The 26,957-nt window shown below is 43.6% G+C and overlaps 1 protein-coding gene across 17 annotated transcripts in view; it reads left to right on the plus strand.

The window, feature by feature from the left end:
- The window catches only part of ADAMTS17 (ADAM metallopeptidase with thrombospondin type 1 motif 17), a 361,173-nt gene that overhangs the window by 183,988 nt on the left and 150,228 nt on the right, over positions 1-26,957 (plus strand). For 15 of the 17 annotated variants that reach the window (XR_008618598.1, XR_008618599.1, XR_008618602.1 and 12 more), the window contains exons 10-12: positions 1,133-1,283; positions 24,450-24,554; positions 25,788-25,933. Coding sequence is in view for 12 of the 17 variants with exons in the window: in XM_055088178.1 (XP_054944153.1) it covers positions 1,133-1,283; positions 24,450-24,554; positions 25,788-25,933 (402 nt within the window). In the remaining 5 variants the exon portion in view is untranslated. The remainder of the gene's footprint in view (positions 1-1,132; positions 1,284-24,449; positions 24,555-25,787; positions 25,934-26,957) is intronic. The other 2 variants (XM_055088179.1, XM_024114954.3) reach the window with 1 other exon arrangement.

A 26,957-nucleotide genomic window follows, 5' to 3' on the forward strand; every position in this document is an offset into this window, starting at 1 on the left:
CAGGCCTCTCACTGTTGTGGCCTCTCCCGTTGCGAAGCACAGGCTCCGGACGCGCAGGCTCAGCGGCCATGGCTCACGGGCCCAGCCGCTCAGCGGCATGTGGGATCTTCCTGGACCGGGGCACGAACCCGTGTCCCCTGCATCGGCAGGCGGACTCGCAACCACTGCGCCACCAGGGAAGCCCGCCTCATTAGTTTTAATGTAGTCTATTTCCTACTGAGTACTTTTATCACCAAATCATAATGCAATGTTAGAAGCCACTTGACGTTATTTCATTTTACCCAGAAGGGTCAGTGAAACAAAGGTATTTTTCATCTGCTCACGTACACAGTACTGGTGCCACTGACTTTGTTGAAGTATCCCATGAGTTTGAGCCCAGGAGAGGTGAACCAGCATCAGCCTGTGTATTGCGTGCGTGCAACTCTTTTCTTCAAGAATCTTGGCAAGAGGCTGGGTTTTCTTTTTACTACCATCTGCCTTGTTTTAGGAATTAAAAAATAAAAGCATTCAAGTATTTAACTCCTAATGGAGCCACAGCCACACAACCCCCAGTTTAATTTTTCAGAGCTGTTCTCAACATCTCTGAACATTTCCGTCCTGGTTGAAATCCCCAAGTCCTTTGCACGGTGTGCCACCAGCCAACTTTCATGGCCAGGTGGGGCACCTGGACCAGCCAGCAGCCATGGCCTGACAGGCCCCCCAAGAAAATCTACAGAATTGGAAGTAAGCTTGTCTATTTATTTATTTATTTATTTAAAAGAAAACAACCCTACTCCAATTGTTTCTTTATTCATAGTGACTTCTGCTAAAGCCACATTCTAAGAAAATATCATAGGACTCTATTTCAAAATCATTTTCATCCAAGAAAGCACTCAGACTCCCTGACAAAAATACATTAGCCATGTGGGTGATACGCCCAGGCCCTTTCCTAGTTGCCCAGTTCTCATGGCCTCCGGAGTAAAGGTCTGCATTCAGCTATGTGGGAAAAGAGCAAAAAGTGCAGCCCATGTGTCTGGTGCCTGGTCATCTCCCCATAAATAATTTGGAGGTTCCTGCTTCTCAGTGACTGAAAAAGCAGAACAAAAACCTGGGTGGTACATTTGCAAACCAACTTGCCTCTCGGCTGTTTCAGGTCAAAAGTTAGCACTTGTTTGCTGGTCACAGACCCCAGGAGCCAGCACGCGGTGCGCCTGCCCCACAAGCTGCCAGGCATGCACTACAGCGCCAACGAGCAGTGCCAGATCCTCTTCGGCACCAACGCCACCTTCTGCAGAAACATGGAGGTAAAGCAGCCTCGGGAGGGGAAGACTGGCTCAGGAAGGAGCACCTGGATTCTGTTGGAGGATACAGGCATTTACACTCCACACACACACACATAAACGTATGTGCATACATGCATGCACATACATGCACACGCATATACCTCACGAGCAACTTCACGGGGCACCCAGAGTGAGCCACACACACACGTGCATGAACACGTACACACAACACACACACATAGGCGGGGGATGGTTCAGAGTTACTGCTGACACCAATAGCCTAATGTTTTATTTTGTTTTGTTTTTTAATCCAAAGGTGTTTCTTTCTTAGTAGCCTAATGTCTTAACATGAAAACATTACGACACTAGGAAAAAGTAAATTAGCCTATTCTTGGAGGCGATATCAAACCCGGCACAGATATAGAAGAGAGCTAAAAACTACTGGACGTTGGAGAGTGTCATATTGAGAACATTTAACAAATAATAAATTGATTATATGATAATAGTATTAATAACCCCATTAAAATGTTACCATTTACTGAACAATGCCCACATGCTTTGCCCTAAAGCTTCCAATGCGCCTGATCCCAATGCACCCTTACCACAGACTCCCGAGGTTACTCTCCCCCGGGGTACAGATGATAACTTCAAGCCTCAGGGGTGAACTGATCATTCAGAATGGCTTGGCCAGTAGGTAAGTAGAGGATTTGACTCAAGTCTGTTCACCCCCAGAGCGTGCACTTTCTCACCGTACTGCAGACAGCTGGGCCACTTCTGTGGGTGGGGGGGATGTGCCCAGGCCCTGGGGCAGGCTGTCTCCATGCTGGGGCCCCAGGGGAGGGCCAGAGCAGCCTGTGGTTCAGCCAGCAGTTGGCAGCTGGCTCAGGGATGGATGCGGAGCCGGCACCATCATGGGGCAGGAGGACAGGAGCAGGAGAACCAGCCGGGGATGTGTGGGACTCAGGAGCCACCCAGTGGCAGTCGGCCTGGAGCTCTGGGCAGCATCTAGTCCCAGGGAGGCAGCCTGGAGGGCTGGTTGGGTGCCCAGAGCAAGAACTTAGGACGGGAGCAACTCCAAGACAGATGGATAGACCGGGACTGTGCCTTCAAAATGAGACCCCGGGATCCCGGCCAGCACAGCAGGTCAGCCTGGACTCCGGGAGGCGGGATGCTGCCTCTTGAGTGTTTCCTGGCTATGGGTGAATTGGTTCAGGAAGTCTGGGTGGAATCTGCAGGTGGGGCACTGCCTGCCATTGTTTGGGGTATGGAAAAGGGCCATGCCTCACAACCAGGCTAGCACCTCCTGCTAGCTGTTTCCTCAAAGGGCATTTATTCACAGGGTTGTCCTGAGTCTTCCTCTTCTGTTCCCCTGTGGAGGTGCCAGCAAGGGTCTCTTCCAGGCCCTGGTAACAGGAAGCTGTCTCCCATTTCACACCCAGCCACGGCTGGGTTGAAGGACACCTCCCTGGGGAGATGGGACCAGCCCCCAGATCCAATCATCCCCAGTGGTCTGCTGCGATGTCTGGTGCTCACCATCAGCCTTGACCGTTAAGGCTTGGCCATTGAGGCACTCATTCATGTACCATAGGCTGGCCAAGAGGCATCCTGTTTGTCTGTCCCAGCCTTCAGTCACTTGAAGTGCATGATGGCACAGAACTATCAGAGAGGGCAGGTTTCAGAGGGTCTTTTGATGGTGTGGTGACACCAGGAGATCCATGTGCATGGTACCCCAGTGGAGGATGCTGAGCATTCGAGAAGGGTAGAAGTGCCCTGGGCACCCAGAATGGAGAAGAGGGAAGTGCCCAGCTGAGTCAGCGGACACACAGTGGCCACTCTGCCCACTGTGGAGTCTTCCCTGGCCAACAGGATTGACTGGGGTGGGAGCTGGACAGAGGCTGCCTCCTCCTAAAGAGCCGCAGCCATTGCCTTCTAGGAGCCAGGCTGTTGCACATCAGTTGGGTGAGGAGAGATAGGAGGAGAGAGGTACAACTACTGGTGGCTCATGATCTTCTAGGCTAGACTCTTTCCATGCACTGTCACATGAAACCCTGACTGCAACCCTGGAGGGCAGGGGCTTTGAACTCCACTTAGCAGATGAGAAAACAGGGGCTGAGAGAGGCTAGGTAATGGACCAAGGTCACTCAGCCAGAAAGGGATGGGCTGGAGACCAAGCCCAGGTGTGACTATTCCTGCAGGAGAAAAGGCAGGCTCCATTCATTCAAAGACAGATTCCAAAGGAGAGAAAGGTAACCTGGTATTTTATTTTCCATCATTAGCATCTTTTTGTTTGAAGAGGACAGTGGGAGGTCAGCAAGGCATGTTTAGCTCAGCTGTGTTGCTCCTTTCTCCCTAGAAGCTCAAAATACGACTATATAAAGTGAGATCTTTTGTTTTGTAAGTTAAAATGCAGCTGAACATTTATTCCTACAGCTCACCAAGAACCACGAAATATGCTTTCCTGCTTGCCTTTTCCTTGAGAATTCCACCGGAGTACCAAAACAAAGTTGACATTTTCCTCCCCAAATCCTAGCAGTGTTACCGACCAGGGTTCTTGGCCTCCTTAATCAATAGAAACTGATCAGAGGCCAGACAAATTCAGGCGAGGCTTTATTGGGGCCCCTGCTACAGCATGGGGGTAGTGAATAAGTAACAGGTTCCTTTGCTTGCTCGCTCCCTGAGGGTTCCTTATATGGGGTGAGGGTAGGGACGGATCCAGGGGTTGGGCTTGAGGGATGGCCTAGGTGATTTGACCACCCCTTTGGTGGTGTTGTGTGCAGGGGGCATGTGCAGCACCCTGCTGTTGCTCCCGACACCCTGTTTTTGCTCCTGGCTCTTCAGAAGTGACAGTTGGTTTGCTTTGGTCTTTTTGTATCTTGCTGACCAGAGTTTGCCCCAACTGCGCATGCACACGGTTTGTTTGTTTGTTTTTAATTAATTAATTTATTTATTTGGCTGCACCGGGTCTTAGTTGCTGCATGCGGGATCTTTTAGTTGCGGCATGCAAACTCTTAGTTGCAGCATGCGGGATCTAGTTCCCTGACCAGGGATTGAACCTGGGCCCCCTGCGTTGGGAGCGTAGATTCTTAGCCACTGGACCACCAGGGAAGTTCGTATGCAGTTATTTTTAGTCCCTTATAGTTTCTTTGTATTTTGTTGCTTGAGGAGACATTTGTCCAGGTGCAAGCACTGCAGCAGAGGGTCCCAGGTCCCAGGTCCCAGGTCCCAGCCTGTCTCAGCAGGAGTGACTCCTTAGAGGTGTGGAGGTGCTCAGCTGACTCAGCATCAGCCTTAGCTGGTGGTGATCATCCTGCTTGCAAGGCTGGTGGTGCTTCCTTCAGCACAAATCTACCAGTTAGAAAGCAGTAACTTCTCACGCTGGGGAAAATGTCATCCTAATACCAAAGAAGCACTGGCGGATGAGAGAGGTAGTTGCCTGCTGGGACCCAGGACTTGGGGATGCTGCCCTAGGCCTGGGACACATAGTTGGAATCTCACCCAGGCACCACCCTGTGGGATTCTAAAGCTCGCTTGATTGGTGTTTTGCTCATTTGTGCGTTTATAGGTCTGTGTTTCAGTTGATGTTCAGCGTAACAGGAGGCACACATATGTTGTACTGTTCCTTTCTTCCCCCTGTAAAACGGACTCTGGTGCTGGGATGAGCCTCGTTCTCTTCCTTCTGGTCCTCATCCCCTTATTCACTCCCTTTCATCTATTCTGTTCCAGTTCTACTTGCCTTCCTCCTCTTCCTCGAACCCACAAGGCATGCTCCTGGTGGGGATGCACTCTGCTTCCTGCTGGCTGTTTCCTCTACCTGGACGGTCCTCTCTCAGTTGTCCACGTGACTGAGCCCCTCATCTTCTTTGAGTTTTTTGTTTGTTTGTTTATTCAAATGTAACCTCCTCAAGGAAGCCTACCACCCTATTTAAAATTTCCATCAGGTAACTCTCCCCTGCCACCTTTGTGGCACCCAGATCTCCTGATCCCCTAAGGGAAAACCCTGCTTTCATAAACTTATCATCTTTTAACATGCTATATAATTTGCTTGTTTATATGACTATTGTTTTGATAATCTCCCTCTTCTAGATTTTAAATCCTTCAAGGGCAATAATCTTACTTTTCCTCAACAATATTTTCCAACTGCCTCAGCCAGTGCCTGGCACATAGTAGATGTTCAAGTTATGTGTTGCTCTGAAATCCATTCATGACCCTAACAGTAAGTTTAAGTTCTTATGTGACTTCACCCAACCACTGATGAGACTGGACAAGTTCACAGGCGAGGGAGAAACCCTTACAGGCCACCCCGTAAAATAAATTGGCTCTCTAAGCCTGAGCCCACATTTCTCCATCTGGTTCACCTACATACATGTAAGACTCTGTCAAATATCTTGCAAGGGTTCATACAAACCTTTCCTGTGGCTTCCTTCCAGGACAGTACGAGTCTGATAGTGAGAGACTGCAGCCTGCTTCCTAGTGGCCGTGTCTCTCTCTGTGCATTAATTAACACCCTCATTGTTAAAATCTGAGACTCCTGGTGAATTAATACACGTAAGGTGCTGAGAACTGGGTCTATCACAAAGTAATCACCCAATCATTTGAGCTGATGAATGTGTTGCTGTTACCTTTCTGGATAACACTGGCTCCCCACTGTGGGGGCACAGAACTAATCTATCTTTGTGCATCTCCAGGATCAACATTTTTCTATATTGAACTCCTCAGGGCCATGAAAAATTAAGCATTATACAAAACTCCAGAGACCTTCAGCACCAACCGAAATGTCATGTAATCCAATGCCCAATTGATCTCTATAACCATCATTATTCTTTAATGCCCTTGAGGATTGAAATGGATATCATGTAATGAAACAATCATGGTCCCAATATTGCCTTTAAATTTCTTATCCTGACATCTGCCTTTGGCCAAGATGGAGTATCAGGGACCAGATTTATCTTCCCACCTGAAGCAACTAAGAAATCAGATGAAATATATGAAACAATGATTTTCAAGACAGTGGCCATCAAGCAAGGAAGGACTGTGATCCTTGGGAGATGTGAAACAAATGAGGTGAACCCTCTGATTGTCCTGGCTTACTGCCTGGGCCATCTCCAGGCTATGGCATAGAGAGAGGGAGGGCTATGAAGAAGCAGCGACTTCTTGAGTTGAAGAAACAGAGCCAGGAGTACTGGGAGGCTGAGGCAGCTAGTGTTCACAGAGTAGAGTACCACAGACAAAAGAGCTTTACAAAGAGAGAACCTCAGAAATCTGCACAGGATCTGCATGAATCTTCAGTTTAGTACTGAGAAACACATGTGTGTGAGAAAACTACCCAAGGCCAGGAAAAGAACCACCTGAAAATCTCAGAGGGAACAATCTCTGAGGCTCACATGGGCATCAGGTAGTGTACACAGAAGGGTGTTGTATCAGTAGAGTGGCAAAACTAGCCCCACACTAAATGCTGATCTGGTCCCACCCAATAAAACTTAAAAGCAAAATCTGAAAGGATCAAACTGTTTCCAAGTAATTTAGCCAAGTCCTAGAACAAAGCTCAGAAACATTTATAGAAATACAAAAACAGCACTCAGTAAAATAAAATTCACAATGTCTAGCATCAAATAAAAAATTACCAGGCCTTCAAGGGAGCAGGAAAATACATCCATAATGAGGAGAAAAATAAATAAAAACTGACCTAGAAATGACACAGGTGATAAAATTAGTAGACAAAGGCATTAAAACAATAATTATAACCATATTCCAGGTTCAGGAAGGTAGCAAAAAGAAAGATTGAACATGTTAAGTAGAGATATGGAAGATATGGAAAAGATCCTACTGGTATTTCTAGAAATGAAAACTACAATATTTAAGATGAAAGATACCCTGCTTGAGATTTCTGGCAAATGAGAGATTGCAGAAGAGATGACTGCTGAAGATAAAGCAATTGAAGCTATCCAAAGTGAAACACAATGAGAAAAAAGACTGAAAACAAAGAGAACTGTGGGACTTCAGGTGGCCTAAGACATATGTGATTGATGCCCTGAAGGAGGTGAGAGAGAGAGGACTAAAATAATATTTAAAGAAGTAATGGCTGACAGTTTTTTCAAATTTGATGAAAATCACAAGCCCACAGATCCAAGATGCTCAATGAACCCCAAGAAACATGAAGAAATCCAGACCAAAGCTCATCATAATCAAATTGCTTAAAAGTGGTGATGAAGAGAAAATCTTAAAAGAGCCAGAGGAAAAAAGACAAGTTATGTAGAGATAAACCAAGGTAGGAATGACAGCATATTTCTCATTAGAAACAATGCAAGTGAAGAAAGACCATGGAGGAGCATCTTTAAAGCACTGAAAGAAAAAAAGCCTGCCACCTTAGAATTCTACACCTTTTTAATAGGAAAAAAAAAAAAATACTACCAACTAGATGCCATGAAAAAGAAGGACAACACTCATAGCCGGGAGTTTTAGGGGAATGAATATCGTGAAGACATTACAACTCCAAAAATCTGGAGGAATTTCTTAAAAACCACACACATGCATGCCAGTTGGGAACGCTGCTGTCTGTGTTCCCAAGTCCTGGCTCCCCCAAGGCTGTGTCCATGAGGAGGACTTCCCTGGCAACCACCTCAGCTTGCATTCCTGCACCGGGCCTTCGGGGGTAGCTTGGAAAAGCACAGAAACATTAATGAGGCAAGTGGGTTGTGTGTGCGTGCATGTGTGTGAATCTTCTGTCTTAAAACATTTCTAGAACTATAAGCCTATTACAGAAAAGAAAATAATAATGGGGTGTAACACATTGTGGACACTGCCAAGGGAATAAAACCACAAAACACATTGGTGCTTCAGGAGTTGAACATTTTCTTTTTCTTTTTCTGGAATACAGACCATAAAAATAAGAAGAAAAGAAACTGGATAGATTATATTTTGAGAAAAATACTAACCACCATGACTACTGGTGGGCAGTTTTCATTTTTCTGCTGCCTCTTATGAGGAACAAAATCTTATCCTTGGCGGAAGGTAGAGGATATGGTCTCAGGGGAACACGTTTCTCATGGACGCATCTTTGTTATTGTATAAAAGCAGGGGTTCTGAGCTAGGGTCTGCAGATAGATTTCAGAGGATTTGTGAACAGGGATAGGGAGAAGATCACATCCTTATTTTTCTCCAACCTGTAACCAAGATGAGTATTTCCTTCCATTATGAGTGTGGGCAATAAGCCACAGCAGTCTCAGCAGTACCTGTGACTGTCACGTGATTAGGAATCACAGATCCTTTTCATACTGCATGAAAGTTGTAACAGCTATTTGGAATTACCATTTACACTCATGACTAGTTCAAAATTACAGTCATTATTAGACCTAGGGCCAGATCTTATATAATGTGTTACCAAGGAAACACATGTGTTACTATATTAAAAATTTGTATTTTACATTATATTTGAACTTAATTGTTTTTTTGCTAAACGTATGTATTTTATAATTATGCACTGACCAGTATTATTCTGAGAAGGGTTCACAGGCTCCACCATATACTTCAGAGTACAAGGCCAGGTGCTGGGTTCTAGGCAGTGGCCAGTCGGCATTTGTTTCCCAAGGGAAGGTCTGCCTTTCTGTGACTATTCCTCTTCTTTAGGTGGAATTTCCAATACTGAACTTCCTTCTGATTGGACTTCTGTGTGTGTTCTTCTTTTGGCATTCACAATTCGTAACCATTTTAAGACCAAACAAAATTAAGAGCCACCTCCTTATCCAAGGGTATAGGGTAAATAACTTTGGAAAAACATTACAGTTGCTTTGGGAGCAGCCTAGCTTCAAATATTTCTGCTCTCTTAAACATTTGCATACCAGAGAATGAAGAAAAATTAAAATACAGTCCATTTTCATTTCTAGGGCTCTGGAGATCCCCACACATCATCATTGCATCTTTCATGTCTGTCTGCAGAATGCGGGTATTGTAAGGCACAAAGCTGTGTGTGGAAATATGAACTACCAAAGGAAAAAAAATTGGCATCAATAGCTGGCATTTGTTGCAGAAGTTATTGGCAAATATAGCTGTCTCCTCTTTTAGCCAATGGTAATGTGATGGTTTTAATTCAATAAAGCATTTCAAGAAAGTCCAAACATTAAAAGTTATAAACATTAGATGGTAAATATTTATTAGAAAGGGGAAATGAACTTTATGCAATTAGCCCAATCCATCTTTTTTTATGATTACAAGTTCCTCCTGTCTACGTCAGCAAAGTCACTTGCAAAGCAAAGTCATTATTTAACAAGACTTAAAGCTATTTAAGCTCAGATATTCTGCCAGGTGAAATAGAGGGTGAGAAGGCCGGAAGTAGTTATTATCAGCTGAGAGGAAGAGTGTGCCATTGCTACTGGAGACAGAAGCAAGAAGTGGGGAGTTAGGGCAACGTTCTGCCAAGGATCATGGCATCACAAAGCCCTCAACCCTTTTCAATTTGAAAGAGAAATTTATCTGTCCCCCCTCCTCACCTGGTTCCTGGAGATTCTTAGTTGAAAGGTGCTATGTAATGACCACTCGTCCCTCCATCCTTCCTGCATCTCAGCAAAACATGCCACCATCACTGCTCCAAAGCCCACGCCTGACTGCCCCACGGGGAAAGGAAGGTGCTGGGAAGTGATGCATAACAGCCTCACTGGTTGACTTGAGCAGGGGTATGCCAATGTGTCATGGTGTGCGCAGTGGACCGAGATGTGCATATTATGCTGTTTTTTTAAAAAAAATATTGAGCACAGAAGCTATAAGCCAGTTGTTGCAGGAAGGCAACAGTGTCTAGAATGGTAATCAGTATTAGAGGGTCTTATGCATTCTTTTCTACCTAATGTTCGCTCCTTTGCTCTTTTCCATTTAATTCTCCTGGCCTTCAGCACACCATGGAGGTGCTGTCCATATCACACAGTGGTTAAAAAGATGGGTTCTCCAGTCATGCTGCGCAGGGTCATGTCCTGACTCCATCTCTTGAGCATGTTACGTAGTGTCTCTATGCCTCCGTTTTCTAATCTGCAAAATGGGAAAAATAATTCTACTTACAGAGCATAGAGTTGTTATGAGGGTTAAGTAACAAATGAACTGGAGCCCTTAACACACAGTAGGTGCTCAGTAAATGTTAGCTATATCATTTTTTCCATCAGCTCATTTCCTGGAGTCAGTGGTAGAGGAGATGCTGTTTAGCTGACAGTCTCGTTGCCTGGTCCTTTTCTGCATCTGTCCCTGTGTCTGTCCTCACCACTCCTCCTGCCACTCTGGGAGCCTGTAACCTCCAGGAATTGCTCTCCAGGGTCCAGTATCTCTCTCTTGGTGTGCTTCCAGTCCCGAGGCTGGGAAGCCTCTTTCTGTCCTTTCCGAAGTCCCAGGGAGACTCTCATGGTCATCTTGATGGACGGAGATCCCTGTGGTGTCCAGGAAGCTCAGGGTGTTGGAATTCCACCTTGGAACCAACAGTATTCTTTTCTCTAATGTTGGTCATTTCTAAACCTGGTGGATCATTAGAATCTCCTCCAGAGAATGGCAGCAGTGTGTGTGCCTCACTTCGGACCTTCTGTGTTAGAATCTCTGGGGGACGGGCTTCAGCTATTTCTTTTTATTCAGCTTCCCCGGAGATTCTCAGGCTCAGCCTGGTTTGGGAACTTCTGATCTAAATGAAACCTGCCCCTTTAATGCCAGTGTACCTGGCCGGGGGCGGTGGGGTGGGGTGGCGGGCTGGTGGCTGGTGGAACGGGAGCCTTGCCCTGCTCCTCTCAGAGAGACAGGGCCTGGCTGGATGCTAGGTTGAAAGCCACCTTGCCTGCCTCAGTCTCGGCTTCCTACCCAGCATCTGCCACCTCTCTCAGAACTGTTGAACCTCGGCAGTAGATGGCTCCAATTTTCCGGAAGTGTTTGAACCTTTGCAGTGGAGCCTCCTCACAGAGCTCTCCCGACTTTGCAAGTTGTGTGTTATCCTTCACTTCTTGCCCACCCTCCTTGCCAGCTGAGTGCCCAGTGCCCCAGCCCTACCCTTACCCAGCAGCACCCATCCCAGGTGTCCCCAGCCAGGTGACAGTCTCTGTAACCTTCAGGAACATGGAAGGAGTGACCAGCCTTCCAGAAGTGGGGCTGGCACACTGGCCTGGGGGAAGGCTTCAAACCACAGTAGTTATGTGTGGAAATTTTGGATGAATAATTTTTCATCCAGCTCTTAGCATTTTATCTCCCTTTTGGCTTATGTTATCAGCAACAGATTTCTGAGGGCTTTTACATAACCATTCCCTTCAGTATTGTCTTGAGTCAGAGCTGCTCTCCAAACAGTGCATGAAGGGTGTCAAAATAACCTTGAGAGTACTTAAGAGGGATACCACCAGGTGAAGAAAACAACAAAGCCTTGAAGGCATGAGCCAGTCGTGTCTTTGTCCTGGGAAATTCAGACCTTCCCCACATTTCCATGGTACTCCAAGGAAGGAAGCTCAGCCCAGGCTTATTTGTCATGCAGCACCTTGAGGACTTCTGCGGCAAAATATTCTCGGCACGACTTTCAACAAACCTTAAATGTGGCTAGTGAGGTAACAGATGCTAGAACCAGGTAGCCATTTTCTTTTCCTTGCTCTTTGGACTGGACCCATGGCTTTCCATTTCATTTAAGCCAACGATTAAGCTTCCCAACAATGCTTGCTGATAAAACACCTTGGGCAGAGGGCACAGAGCAGTCCATTCTACTGCAAATAAGAGACAGGGATGAGCTCTGAGGGCCGGCTGACAGAGAGGATGCAAGATCGGAGTGGGGGGCGGGGTGGGGAGAGGAAATTGGGGACCCATAGGCAGTATAACCAATGGGTAAGAGTGTGTTCTGGGGTCAGGACAGGCTTCAGCCCTGTGGCTTGGGCAGGTCACTTAATTCTACTTCCTCGTCTGCAAAATGTGGTTAGTGATAGTTTCTGTCTCATGAAGTTGTGTGAGTAGTAATGAGGAATTCTGGTAAAGCTTTTAGCCTGATGCCTGGGCTGGGTAAATGCTTAGAATGTGTCAGCTTTTCTCTGTCTCTGCTGAAGCCTTGCACTGCTTGACATATGAATTTATTTGTTCATTCATTCATTCGTTGATTGACTCAGCATGTCTTCTTTGGGTCTGTACCATGTGCTGCCAGATGTGTGCTAATGAGATGAGGCGATAAGACACAGCTACTGCCCCCTGGGAGTTCAGGATCGAGGGGCAAGGGGGTGGGAGATGAGACACATGGGATTGTGTAGGACCAGTTAGGTTGGAGCACTCTTAGAACCCATGAGGGTTCTTCCTGGTGGGAATGGAGAAAAGGAGGAAAAACTTCACAAGGGTGAGGAAGAATATGGCAGATGATTTCCTGGCTCTCTGTTAAGATAATTTAGCCCTGGTCCCTTCCCTGGCCTGAGTTCTCTTGAGGGCAGGCAGCAGGTCATGCTTGCTGTCCATGCTCTGTCTCCAGTAGGGGTGAACAGCCTACAGGGAGGTGGGCCTGGAGCAGGGCCAGCGAGGTCACCGAGTGTCTGTGGACTATGGGTAGTCAGGTGCAGACAGGGAAAAGTGAGGGGCAGGATCTAAATAAATGTGGAGCTGTGTCGTAGGGGTTTTAGTCCTGAAGGGAGTGATGTATGGTTTAAGTCAAGATCTGTGTTTTCAGAAGATTTTGCAAGTGTGTTGAGCATGAAAAAGATTATAGTCAAGAAGACCTTGAGGAACTATTGCAGCTGTCCAGCTGAGAGAGGAAGAGGATAAAACAAGGCAGTGGCATGGAGGGTGAAAAGAAAGAACTCACTCTGGAAAAGCCACATTTGCCATTTTTAATTTGTCTAATCAATTCTTTGTAAATATGCACTGTGAGCACTAAATAATTACAACAACGACCATCTCCACCACAGATGGCTGGTTGGTTATCTGTGTGACTTTTCAGAATTATTTTCTGAATAATCAATATATGCCCAAGGTATAAAATCTAAAATTAACCATGTGTATGTTTCCTTTTTCATGCTAATATTAGCATGCTACCATACTGATGTGCATCTTGCTTTTTTCTCTTAACAGTACATTTTAGAGTTGTTTAATACCAATGAAAATGTGTTGTTGTTTTTTTTTACCACAGATTGTGTTATTTTTACAACTTTTTATTGTGAGGTAATTTTAGACTTAAAGAAGGGTTACAAAAATAGTACAGAAAGTATACACTTTTTACCCAGCTTCCTTCTCTGTTCACATCTTACATTATCAAAGTCAGAAAATTACTGTGGTATGATATTAACTAACATACATTTCAGATTTCACCAGTTTCCTCACTATTCTCCTTTTTCTGTACCAGGGTCCCATTTTGCATTTAGTTGTCAGGTCTCCTTTGTCTCCTCCAATCTGTGGCAGTTCCTCAGTCTTTCTGGGTCTTTCATGACCTTGACACTTGAAGAGTACCAGTTTGGGTTTGTCTGATGTTTTCTTGGTGCTTGGATTGGGGTTATGCATTTTCAAGGAGACCACAGAGGTGCTGTGGTCTTACTACTGGTGCTGTTACTCTCAGTCACCTGGTTAAGGTGGTGTCTTGCAGTCTTCTCCACTGTAACTTACTGGGTTTCCTTTTGTTATTACTTTTGAGTTCATCTGCATCCGAGTATCCTGATTCCAGCGCTGTTGACATCTGGGGCTAGATCATTCTTTGTTGTGGGGTTGTTTTGTGCCCAGTAGGATGTTTAGTCTCTACTGACTATAAGTCAGGAGCATCCCCCTATTTGGGACAACCGAAAAAAGTCTTCAGATGTTGCGAAATTCCTCTGGGGCGGGGCAGAGGGTATGTGTGCAAAATTGCCCCCAATTAAAAGCCATTAATGTATAAGGTAAATACCTAGAAGTGGGTTAAAGGTCATTTTTGCACATATATATTTTTTTGTAGTTTTATTCACCTGTAACACAATGTGAAATACACAGAAAAGTGCTCAAATCATAAATGTGCAGTCACATTCATTTTTCACAAACTGAACACACCAGCATAACCAGCATGAAGAAGTACAGCGTTTCAACAATTCCAGCAGCCCCCCAAAGCCCCCTTCTGTTCACTAACCCCCAGCAATAATTACTATCTTACTTTCTGATCCCACAGATTAGTCTGCCTGTCTTTGAACTTTATGTGAAATCAGGTTCATGCCTCTATTGTTGATAGATGTTGCCAGATTGACCTCCCACAAAAGCTTATCTGTTTACCATCCCACAAACACCACTTGGAAGTGCCCGATTCCCACACCTTCTCCAAGTCTATCTGATCTGTGCCAATCTGAACAGTCAAGAAATGAGCCTGTTGCAAGTTGAATGGCATTTCTCTTGTAATAAGTTTGAGCATTTCTTCATATATTAAAAATCCATTTGTGTTCTCTTTTCTGTGAACTGTCTTCTTGAATCTTTTTTATATTGTATTATTGATTGTTTTTAGTAATTTGTTAGAAGTTTTAATTACTAAGGAAATTGGCTCTTTAGCTGAAATATGAGCTACAAATGTTCTTTTTTTCATTTTATTTGTTTTTTATTTTGTTTATCATATTTTATATCAGGCAGAAGTGTGCATGTGTGTGTGTGCATGTAAAGTTAAATATATCAATCTCTTCTTAAGGCTCCTGGTTTTGTGCCATGTTTAGAAAGGTCTTTCCTGCTCCTAAACTGTAAATAAATTTAATTCTCATGGCTTCTTCTAGTACTTTTATGGTTTAATTTTTATGTTTAAATCCTTAATCCAGCAGTCATTTATTTTAGGGTAAGGTGTGAGGTAGGGGTCCAACCTCACTTTCCTTCCAGATGGCTACTCAGGTGGCTCCATACCATTTATTGAATAATTCATTTCTCCCCATAAATTTGAAATGCCATCTTTATAATATACATTTCTGTATGTCTTATTTTTTTAATATTTTTTTATTTTTTTTAATATTTCTGGATTTTCCAGTCTGTTCCACTAGTGTAATCATGTACCTCTTAATATTTACATACTGTGGCTTTATAAAATATTTTAATACATTAAACATTTGCTTTTTCACAATTTTACTGGCTATTATTTCTTGTTTATTTTTCCATATGGTCTTTAGAATCTGATTAATTCTAAATTGCATTGGTATTTTAAATTCCATTACATTAGTTTATAGATTAACTTAGGGAAAAATATATAATTTTATACTTTAAGTTTTTCTACATAGTGTTCCTTTACATCCATTCAAGAAGACTTCCCTCCCTGACTCAGGGGAATTTTAAAGTTTTTTTTTTTTTTTTTAATGCAGATCTTACAAGTTTCTTAATATATTTATTCCTATGGAATTTTTTTTCCTATTTAATGGGTGTTTCATTCCATTATATCTTTGAAATTGGTTGTATTTTGTATTCATAAAGAGCTTTGATTACAGTATCTTAGTTTTATACTTAGCCATCTTACTGAATTCTTTTAGAGATTATAACAGTTGAGTCATTTGGGTTTTCTAGTTATATAACTCCATATTAGCCCCTAATGCCTTCTCTCACCTAAAGTAACACTAACAGTTGTGATAATGGACACCCTTTTCTTCTTCCTGACTTTAATAAGAATGCTTCTGATGTTTCGCCATGAAATAGATATTTTATCAAGTTAAGGAAATATCCATTTATTTATATTTTATTTTGTTAAGAGTTTTAATTAGAGATTGTGATTGAATTTTATTAAATGTCTTTTTAGCATCCATGGAGAGATCTGGATGATTATTATGACTTATCCAGTCATTCCCCCCAAAGAGCCAACTCTTATATTTTTCTATGGTTTTTCTGTTTCCTAAATAATAAATTTCTCCTTTTATCTTTATTAATTTATTCTGTTTTCTTATAGATTTATATTGTCCCCTTTCAAACTTCTTGAAATGGACACTTAATTTATTTTCTTCTTGTTTATTAATATGAGTATTTGAGACTCTCTGAATATTCCTTAAAGCACTCCATTTGTCACTATATCTATGTTTTCACCTTTATTATTTTCTTCTTTATCTGCAACTTTGGTTACGACTTTCCCTTTGACCCAGGAATTGCTTAAACTGAGATTCTATTGCTTTTACTGCATTCTATGGAATAAAAGCAAGTCAGTTGTTTCATGCCAAGGGGAAAGTGTTACACAAGGGCATGAATATCAGGAGACAGGGATATTGAGGCCATATTAGAAGACTGTCTCCTACCACTAAGTCAGGGAACTCTTTATTCTACATGGTATATCTTCTACATCAGCTATTTTCTTCTCAAATGTTGCCTCTGTCCCATTCTTTCTATTCTCTTTTTCCAGGACTATGATTAGACACATCCATCAGTATTTCTCACTCTGTCTATCATATCTCTTAACCCACTTTTTTTATTTCCCTCCTTTTCTCTCCATGCTGCATTCTGTATAATTTCTTCATATCTATTTCCTAGTCACTAAATCTCTCTTTCAGTGGTGCCAAAAACCATTGATTTTCTTCAACAATTATATATTTGATTTTTTAAAGTTCTTTCTAGTTTTTTTTTCCAAATTTGCCTGATCATATTCAATAGTATCTTGCTGCTAGCTTGTTTATGTGATCTCATCTTCTATTTTTTAAGACATTTTATAGAGTTATTGTATATTCAGTATCTGATAACTCTATTATCAAAACACTTTGAGAATTTAAATCTTTTGCTTGTTGTTTCTGCCATCTGTCACTCATGTTTCCATGCTTGATTGTGAGTTTACATTTTATTGATGATAACCATGAAATTCTGAGAGCCTGAGTGGTGGTTGCTTTTCTTCAGGGAGAATTTGTATTTATCTCGATGAAAGCCAGGAGATGTCACCAATCCTTCTAGGACTGGTAAACAGATTCCCTGGTCTAATCTGGGTGTCTCAGGTAGAGCTTGTGACCTTGCCGCCAGCCCAAAACTTATTCTCCCAACTCTAGTTTCAAGATCAGTGCCGGCCCTCAGGGAAATGCACCCCTTGTATGTGCTTACCACAGATTGGAATATGTTTGTAAGTAGGTATAAATATAGCCATGTGTGTATTTTGTATTTGCTTCCTTGAATAGTTCTTTTTACTTCTGGTGAGCTCAGCAATAAGAATTGTGTTTTATTCCAACACCTCACTATTTGCATAGTGGAGGAGCAGCCCAGCCTCCCTCAGGGTATCTATTCTGACATTTGCCGGAAGCAAAAGTGCCTCAGGCACACTTCTCTTTAGAGTTTCTACTGTTTCCTAACTCTGTGAACATGATGAAATGAATGCATTTCCACCTCCAAGCCCTTCCTTTCCATTCCCTCCACCACTCAATTTTATTCTTTTTCTTAGTGGTTAACATTTTACCTTTAAAAGTTCTTATATCTCAGTTATGTTTATCTGTTATGTTTTCTCCTCCCCCAGCTAGAAAAGATGACGAAATTGGGATATATGGACAATCTCCTATTGCCCCCACCCCACTGCACCTTCTTTTCCAGCCTGTTCTTATCAATATTATTTCTTCCTCACCTGGGGTGTATCATCTGCATTCTGTTCTCCAGCTTCAATCCTCCATTGTTTTTGTCTGATGCTTTGATCAGTGCTCACTTCCAATCCTTTTATCATGAGTTTTCCATCCATTTCTTTGTTGACAGAAGTTCTTCCTTTAGTATTTTCTCCAAAAGAGGATTTAACTCTTTATATGTTCAAAAATGTTTTTCTGTTACCCAAATACTTGAGCAACAGTTCAGTTGCTAGTAACTTCTTGGGTCACATTTTGTTTCCTTGTGTCTCTCTAAACATTACTCTACTGCCTTCTGGCAGTGAATGCTGCTGTAGAGAAATGTGCTTGTAGCCTAATATCTTTTCCCATAATCCTTGACCTGGTCTCTTTTTTGGCGGGGGGCGGGGGTTGGTGGGCTGGCTGCCTAAAATATCTTTTTGCTTTATCTCTGAGATCCAGTAACTTTATTGGGACATGCCTCTGTGTTCATCACTCTTTGCCTTTTTTCCTGGAACAGGGCTTTGCTTTTCAATCTGAGTCTGAGATCTTTCATTTCAGGATAGGTCTTGAATTTATATTCAAATACCTCTCCTGTTACATTACTTTAGTTCTCTTCTTTAGGAGTCCCATGCTTCTGACCTGGCTTGGGGTCCTTGACCTCCACAATCATCTGCCTCCTCACTGGAAAAGTGGAAAAATAGAGAAAGTCCATCCTGCCTGCTTCCTACTTATGCTTATGTCAGCTCTCCTTTATGTGTCTTCCATATCTGTCATTTCCTCATAATTGTTTTGAATTATTTGTTCATTTCTATTTTTATTGTATTCACTTTTTCTCAATCATCAACTCCATGTACCTCCCTGTGTGTTCAGCAGTGTGTCTTTTCTTTATGCTGCTTTCACTTTAGTTATCATTGGTCATCTGATTTTATTTTCGTTACATTTCTTGATCAAGTTCTAATAGCTCATATTTTATCTCCTTTGACATGACTGTCTCTTCCCTCAGTTCTTGTGTATTTGCTTTTTGCAAATGCAAAAAAAAGACACAATTACTGTGTTTTAAAAACATTAATAGTACTATGCTTGCACATTATTTTTAGCCATTCCATGATCATATTGTCTGACGAGTATTCTTCACCTGCTTTCTCCCTCCTGTTTCTTCTCCCATTTTTATTTACAGTATCTTAGTATAGATCCTGTACTGCTTCTTTTCTACTATTGTTCACCTCTGAGTTATTCCTGGACCAGCTATTTATAGGATATTCACATCAGGGAGAAGGAGGGTTGCTTCCAGGCTATCAGAAACTCTCCTTATAAGAGGATTGTGTGTGTGTGTGTGTGTGTGTGTGTGTGTGTGTGTCCCAACTTACAGGGACTGCTCACCATGCAGGGTCTGTCTCCTGCTTTGAGGTATGACTTCCTGCACATATGGTTTATCCTTATATTTCCTTGTGAAGCTCTGATTTCCCTGCTTTTACCTTGTGATAAGTTGAGTCCAGATAACCTTACATCACCATCTAAGCATTTATTTACTTATTTAATAGTTTTATTGAATTATGCATACAGAAAAGTACATAAATCCCTAAGTTTAGAGCTTGATCAGTTTTTATAAAGTGAATGCACCTGTGTAGGCACCACATGGGTCGAGAACCAGAATACGAACCTTGATAAGTAAACTCCCAGTCCTGTGTTTCTGACCCAGCTCAGGGCCCTTGGTGTCCACAAACATTTGCCTTCTCATTGGAAAAGTGGGAAATATACAAACAGGTCATGCAGCTCAATATAAAAAAAAAACAAACAACCCAATCAAAAGGGCAGAAGATCTAAATAGACATTTCTCCAAAGAAGACACACAGATGGCCAAAAAGCACATGAAAATATGCTCAACATCACTATTATTATTAGAGAAATGCAAATCAAAACTACAATGAGTTATCACCTCACACCGGTCAGAATGGCCATCATTAAAAAATCTACAAGCAATAAATGCTGAAGAGGGTGTGGAGAAAAGGGAACCCTCCTACACTGTTGGTGGGAATGTAAATTAGTATAACCATTATGGAGAACAGTCTGGAGGTTCCTTAAAAAACTAAATATAGAACTACCATATGATCCAGCAATCCCACTCCTGGGTATATATCCGGAGAAAACCATAATTCGAAAAAATATGTGCACCCCAGTGTTCACTGCAGCACTGTTTACAATAGCCAAGGCATGGAAGCAATCTAAATGTCCATTGATGGAGGAATGGATAAAGAAGATATATATACACACACAATGGAATATTACTCAGCCATAAAAAGAACAAAATAGGGACTTCCCTGGTGGCACAGTGGTTAAGAATCTGCCTGTCAAGGCAGGGGTCATGGGTTCGATCCCTGGTCCAGGAAGATCCCACATGCCGTGGGGCAAGTAAGCCTGTGTGCCACAACTACTGAAGCCCATGCGCGTAGAGCCCATGCTCCGCAACAAAGAGAAGCCACTACAATGAGAAGCCCGCACACTGCAACAAAGAGTAGCCCCCACCCAACACAACTAGAGAAAGCCTGCGTGCAGCAATGAAGACCCAACACAACCAAAAAAAAAAAAAAAGTGAACAAAATAATGCCATTTGCAGCAACATGGATGGGCCTAGAGATTGTCATACTGAATGAAGTCAGACAGAGAAAGACAAATATATGATATGGCTTATGTGTAGAATCTAAAAAAAATGGTACAAGTGAACTTATTTACAAAACAAATACAGTCACAAGTGTAGGAAATAAACTTATGGTTACTGGGGGGAAAGGAGGGTGGATAAATTGGGAGATTGGGATTGACATATACACACTACTATATATAAAATATGTAACTAATAAGGACCTACTGCATAGCACAGGGAACTCTACTCAGTACTCTGTAATGACCTATATGGGAAAAGAATCTAAAAAAGAGTAGCTATATGTATATGTATAACTGATTCACTTTACTGTATACCTGACACTAACACAACATTGTAAATCAACTATACTCCAATAAAATTTTTTTAAAAAAGAAAGAAAATACTGCACATTTTGGTTCTAATTTAACAGTACACACTCAACTGGGGAAACCCAAAGAATTTCACCTATGGTCGCTAATAAAGGCATGAGTCCAAGTATTGCCACTCTCTCTGCCTGCATCTTGCCTTGGCCTCCCTGAGTGAGCCCTTAAGACTTGCTACTAATTATTGCAGGACCTATGAGTAATAAACTCATCTACTTCAAAAAAAGAAAAAGAAAAAAATAGTGGGAAAAAATAGAGAAAGCCCTGCCTCCCAGGGCTGTCGTGAGCCTCAGGATGACAGACGTCAGAGCACTTTGTCATTTGTAAAGCGTGACGTGAATGCCAGCTATCCATCTAGAAGTCATCACAGTGACAAGCATTGGTGTGGTCCACCCCATTTGTTGAGCTGTGAAAATGAATCACAGAAAGGCAGTTGCTTGGCTTGGGCGCACAGAGCAATGCTGGTGGCCAAGCTGAGGTCAGAGGCTACAGCTTTACAGTCACCTTTTCTGCTCATCCTCGTTGTCTGTTTTTAAACTGACTCCCAACACTGTAGTTTTCTCTTACTCATTTTTGAACTTCATATAAATGGAGTCATATAGTATCCCATTGTTCTAATAGACCATAATTTACCTGTTCTGCTGTTGATAGGTGCTTGGGTTGTTTCCATCTTGGGAACTAATACAAATACTGTGGCTGTGAACATTCTTGACAATGTTTTTGGTGAACGTACACACACATTTCTGTTTGATACAAACCTAGGAGTGGAATTGCTGGTATTGCATGTCTTCAGCTTTAGTAAGTACTGTCAAAGAGTTTTCCAAAGTTGTGGAACTAAGAATCTCATCATCAGTTTATGAGACACTTGGTATTCTCACATCCTTGCTGACACTTGGTATTCTCCATCTCTTTCGTTCTAGCCATTTTGGTCAGTGTGAAGAGGTAGCTGGTTGGTTTTGTTTGTTTGTTTTTGTTTTTTAACTGGTTGGTTTTAATTTGCTTTTCTCTGATGACTAATGAAACTGAGCATCTTTTCATGTTTTCTGGCCATCCTATATGTTTATATATCCTTTTATGTGAAATGTTTTTTCAAATCTTTTGCCCATTCTTCTATTGGGTCTTTTTCTTGATTGATCAGTAGAAGTTTTAGGGGTTTGTTTTATATATATTCTGGATACAAATCTTTGTTGGTTCTGTGCCTTACAAATCTCTCTCCCATTGCAAACATCTCTCACTTTCTTACAGTTGTCTCTGATAAACAGAAGTCCTTCATTTGGGGACTTCCCTGGTGGTCCAGTGGTTAATAATCCACCTGCCAATGCAGGGGACACAGGTTAAATCCCTGGTCCGGGAAGATCCCACATACTGTGGGGCAGCTAAGCCCATGCATCACAACTACTGAGCCAGTGCTCTAGAGCCCACGAGCTGCAACTACTGAGCCCATGCGCCACAACTACTGAAGCCTGTGCACTCTGGGGCCTGCGTGCCGAAACTACAGAGCCCGCGTGCTGCAACTACTGAAGCCTGTGCACCTAGAGCCCGTGCTCTGCTACAAGAGAAGCCACCGCGATGGGAAGCCTGTGCACAGCAACAAAGAATAGCCCCTGCTCGCCGCAACCAGAGAAAAGCCTGCACGCGGCAGTGAAGACCCAGCGCAGCCAAAAAAAAAAAAAGTTCTTCATTTTAACATTTCCCTACTCCAGCTCATTTTAATATTTAATATTAAATAGTATAATTAGTATAATAGTATAATAAATAGTGTAATTAAATAGTATAATTCATTAATTTTTTTCCTTTATGGCTAGTACTTTTTTTGTTCTGTTTAAGAAATCTTTGCCTGACCTCATTCTCCTTTTCTTTGATGATTAGAAAAGTTATGAGAAAACACTGTCTATAAAGCTCACACACCACTGTCTTCCTCTCTCTCCTAAGGTGCAATTAGGTCTCCTAATCCTAAACACTCCTACCCCATAAATCCACCTCCTGGGCCTGCCTTGTCTCATGAATACGTGTCCACACACTGACACCATGCTCTGGAAGAGCTCTTAGGTCAAAGTGCATGAAATCACACACTTAGCAAGGTGCCGTTGGTCTTTATGGGGACCAGCTGGTGCTGTGGTCCAGCCACTCATCCTGTTACCACTCCATTGAGAGGCGGACAATAATGGGAATGTGGAGGCTTTTCTGAACCCAAATGTGCAAAATTCCACTCGACTCATCAACTTCTTTAGGGGCACAGAGCAGCCCTGACATACTTGAAAAATGAAAAAGGGCTGTGGGCTGTTCTGAGCTCATTGTCAAGCCTGTGGTTCTGCTTTCCCTCCCTTTGCGCCTTTGTTTCTCTCCTTTCAACATCTAAACATTTTCCAACTTTGGACAGCACAGTTGCGCGTCTCCTCTGTGCAGATGTTCATGATTACTTGGAACATCCGGCCTCTGTACTGAGTCCTCACACCCTCGTGAGCCCCGCAGGGACTTCCCTGAGCTGTGCGTGGGGACCCTGCCTGAGGTGTACCCTCCGGTCCACGGCCGTGCCCTGGAGGATGGAGCCCTCAGGCATTGTCGCCATGATTGGGTCTAGCATCCCGGAAGTACTGCGTCTTTCAAAGAGCCTTAAGTACATCTGTTCTCAATTTTCAGACCACAAGGCGAGGATTTGGGTGCAAGGAGTTTATCTGGGAAGTGATCCCAGGAAGCACTGTGAGGGGGCAGGGAAATGAGGGGCGATCAAGCAAGGTGCACCGATGGGTGGACAACAGACCACCCCTGGGACCTTGCCAGATGTGTGGACCTTGCCTCAGAGCCATTCCACCCAGGGATGGGTGTCCATCTCCCATCCCTTGTGGTCAAGTGTTGCTCCGTGGCCAGAGAACGGCTTCTAACAGGCAGGTCAGGGAAGCAGCAGGCCATGTGGGGGGACGGTGTCTGCCCTGAGTCCTGCAGGGGGGACCGAGGCAGATGGGGAGGACACTGGCCATGTCTGCTTCAGTTATTTTGATAAAGTGTCTCATTCTGAGTACTTTACCCATGTCCAAGTTTCCCATTAATACAAACGGGAAAATGGGAGTCTGTGTTTTTAAATGCTTTTTCCTGTTTTAGTAGAATTATTTTAATTGTATATTCGTGGATGGTAAGAAATTCTCTAGGTGAAATACTATAAGAAATCATGGGTGGCTCAGCAGAGCTAGCAAGCAGGTGACCTTAGGGAGGAATGAAGTTTGCCTCTTTAACCCCAGGGCAGCCCTGAGTCTACATCACCTGTTGTGTTCTCACTCCTGAGGCCGCATAGCAGCTGCACCAGCCTCAGCTCCAGAGCGAGCCTGCCCTGAGGAGGCTTGGTTGCTGAAGTTCTTTTCCCATGAGCTCTGTACGACCGGTGGGAATCTGCCTTGTACCTTCCTACATTGAATGTATCTGCTTGTTAAGGGCTCCCAGGCTCCAGCCTGCATCGGTTGCCTCCTAGGCCCTCAATAGCTAGTGCAAGAACTGCTGAGCTCAGCCCCCAGGAGATGAGCCCTCCTAGGAGTAAATGCATGGAATTTTGTTGAGCTAAATGAACTAGTTGAAATGATGCATCTATTTTTTTTGATATCCAGATACATGACCCTCCTTCTTCCCCTCATGTTTGAAATCCCAAATCCAAACCGGTCAGGGGGCCCCACCTTCCGGCCCCATTGTGACCTCGGTGTGGAGTTCTCGGCAGTCACGTTCCTTCCCTTGTCAGCAGCATCTGATGTGCGCTGGACTGTGGTGCCTGGTGGAAGGAGATACATCCTGCAAGACCAAACTGGACCCTCCCCTGGATGGCACAGAGTGTGGGGCAGACAAGGTAACCCAGCTTCTCACTGCCCCCAGCAGGCAACCCCATATCCCCTGCACATTGGCACCTCTTCTGAAAGGTGGTCTGCACTGCACTCAGGAGCCCCTGAAGCACCCCCGGGCCACCCCAGAAATGCCATGGAGCCCACTTCAGGCACAGAGGGATACGTTCAGCTCTCTCCTTTTTTTCTTGTACAGGAATCATTTACTCAATATTTTTATTAAATTAACTCCTTTTGTCACATGAGTGAATTTACTTAAAACTTTTATATTAGTAGACGGTAAATGGAAAAACAGGATCACTTGTCGTGCAGAAAAGGCTGTCGTAAGATTATTTTAATGAGAACAATACTAGCGGTTAAGAGCGCCAGTCTTAGGCCTGATCTTCATTAACAGAAAAGACTGGCAAGTGTTAGGAGAGGTGTTCAGGACCAGCAGCCACAGCCTAAGGCTTTCTCTCTAGTCTTATTGTACGAACTGAAAGAGATGCTTTGATCAGGACCATTAAGTCACATCTCCTGGGGCTTCCCTGGTGGCGCAGTGGTTGCGCGTCCGCCTGCCGATGCAGGGGAACCGGGTTCGCGCCCCGGTCTGGGAGGATCCCACATGCCGCGGAGCGGCTGGGCCCGTGAGTCATGGCCGCTGGGCCTGCGCGTCCGGAGCCTGTGCTCCGCAACGGGAGAGGCCACGGCAGAGGGAGGCCCGCATACCACACACAAAAAAAAAAGTCACATCTCCTGCCCCAGGGTTTGTGCCACACACGGTGGGAAATTATTTTAGAGGATTGGCTTTCTCTTATCCTCAGAAAGAGTCACGGTTCTCCCACGTGGCACCAGCTGTGTCATCTCCAAGCACCAATCCCAACCCTGAAGTTCAAAACTACAGAGCCAGGAAATACTGCCTTTCAGAAAGGCAGTAAACATTAACATTAAACATTAAACAGTTTGCAGAAGATAGGTTTCTCCTTGAGCCATGTGAATTCATCCTTTTTCTGGGAATTTAGAGAACCTCCACTGAACACATTCACGTGGACGTTTAGGGCAAAATCCAAACCCCAGAGCCATAGCAGTGTCAGGTTGTATATGGAAGGAATGTCACCAGAGTTAGCAAACTTACACACCCCGAAATAGTCTACTTTTGTGTAAATTACAAAAATTGGGTTTCGGAGGCGTGGTGTTTTCTCATGTGGAGGGGATCTCAGTTTTTAGTGAGTAAGCAGGTTTGCTGCCCTGCTGTGTTTCAGTGGTGCCGCGCGGGGGAGTGTGTGAACAAGACGCCCATCCCGGAGCACGTGGACGGAGACTGGAGCCTGTGGGGCAGCTGGAGCATGTGCAGCCGCACGTGTGGCACGGGAGCCCGCTTCCGGCAGAGGAAATGCGACAACCCTCCGTAAGTCCCCCTGACCAGCCTTTTCCAGGGTGCCTGGATCGGAGTTTCCAAACTGCAGTTCGCATTGCCTTAGCAGAGCAGGGTCTGTCTCCCGCTGTTGATTTGAGCTGAAGGAAAGTGAACTTGAACCGAAGGTCCAGGTTGCCGGGCATTGTGTGTGTCAAACGGCATCTCAGCTCAAACAGAACTCTCTTTGTAACAGAGATGCAGTAAGTCCTGTGGGGAGCTGGCTACCCTTCCTTGCGTGGGCCCTGGTAGAACCATTTCTCATCCAGCTGGAAGAGAATCCCTCCCGGCCTGCTTCCTGGCTGCCTTAGACAAGGGTTATCCCAGGGAAGTTGGCAGACCTTCGGAAAAGTGAGGCTGACCTTCAAATTGGCTATGAGCTAATCTGGGAGCAGCCTGGCTGTTGATAAGTTACAAAGCATTTGTGGGTTCCACTCTTTTGTATCCAAATATCTTTCACCTGTCCTGTTAGAACTGTTTGACAGAAAATAGTTTTTTAGTTTTGTTTCCTCATAGTCTTCCTTTTATTGACTATGATGACACCATAATCCTTGTTCACCTCTACACATTTGCTCCAAAAAACTCAAGGCTAGATCTTATGCTTAACTGTAATAATTCCTTTATCACAGGTTTATTTTTTCTCCTTTTCTCTTGAAATTTCCCATTTTTAATGTTTCTTTAAATAATCTGTTTTACATCTTGTGTGCCATCAGCTACATCACATTAATTTTTGAAAATGAGCATTATAAATTATGACTAAAAGGAAATGGTTTATATCTACAGTTAAATCGTATTGATGACTAATTAGCAAACCTCTCCTGTATTTAAAAATTCTAATGCCCAAGGTATATCCCAGACCAATTAAATCACAAACTCTGCAGGTGGGGCCCAGGAATCAGATGTGCTGAATCTCTCTGGGTGACTCCAATGACCAGCCAAGGTTGAGAACCTCCAGAGTAAAGGAAAACTTACGCTCCCAGTTTAGTCAATGTCAAGAACACTGTATTTTCTGGTAGTG

The sequence above is a fragment of the Physeter macrocephalus genome, chromosome 11, assembly GCF_002837175.3.
Source record: "Physeter macrocephalus isolate SW-GA chromosome 11, ASM283717v5, whole genome shotgun sequence".
Classification (NCBI taxonomy): Eukaryota; Metazoa; Chordata; class Mammalia; order Artiodactyla; family Physeteridae; genus Physeter; species Physeter macrocephalus.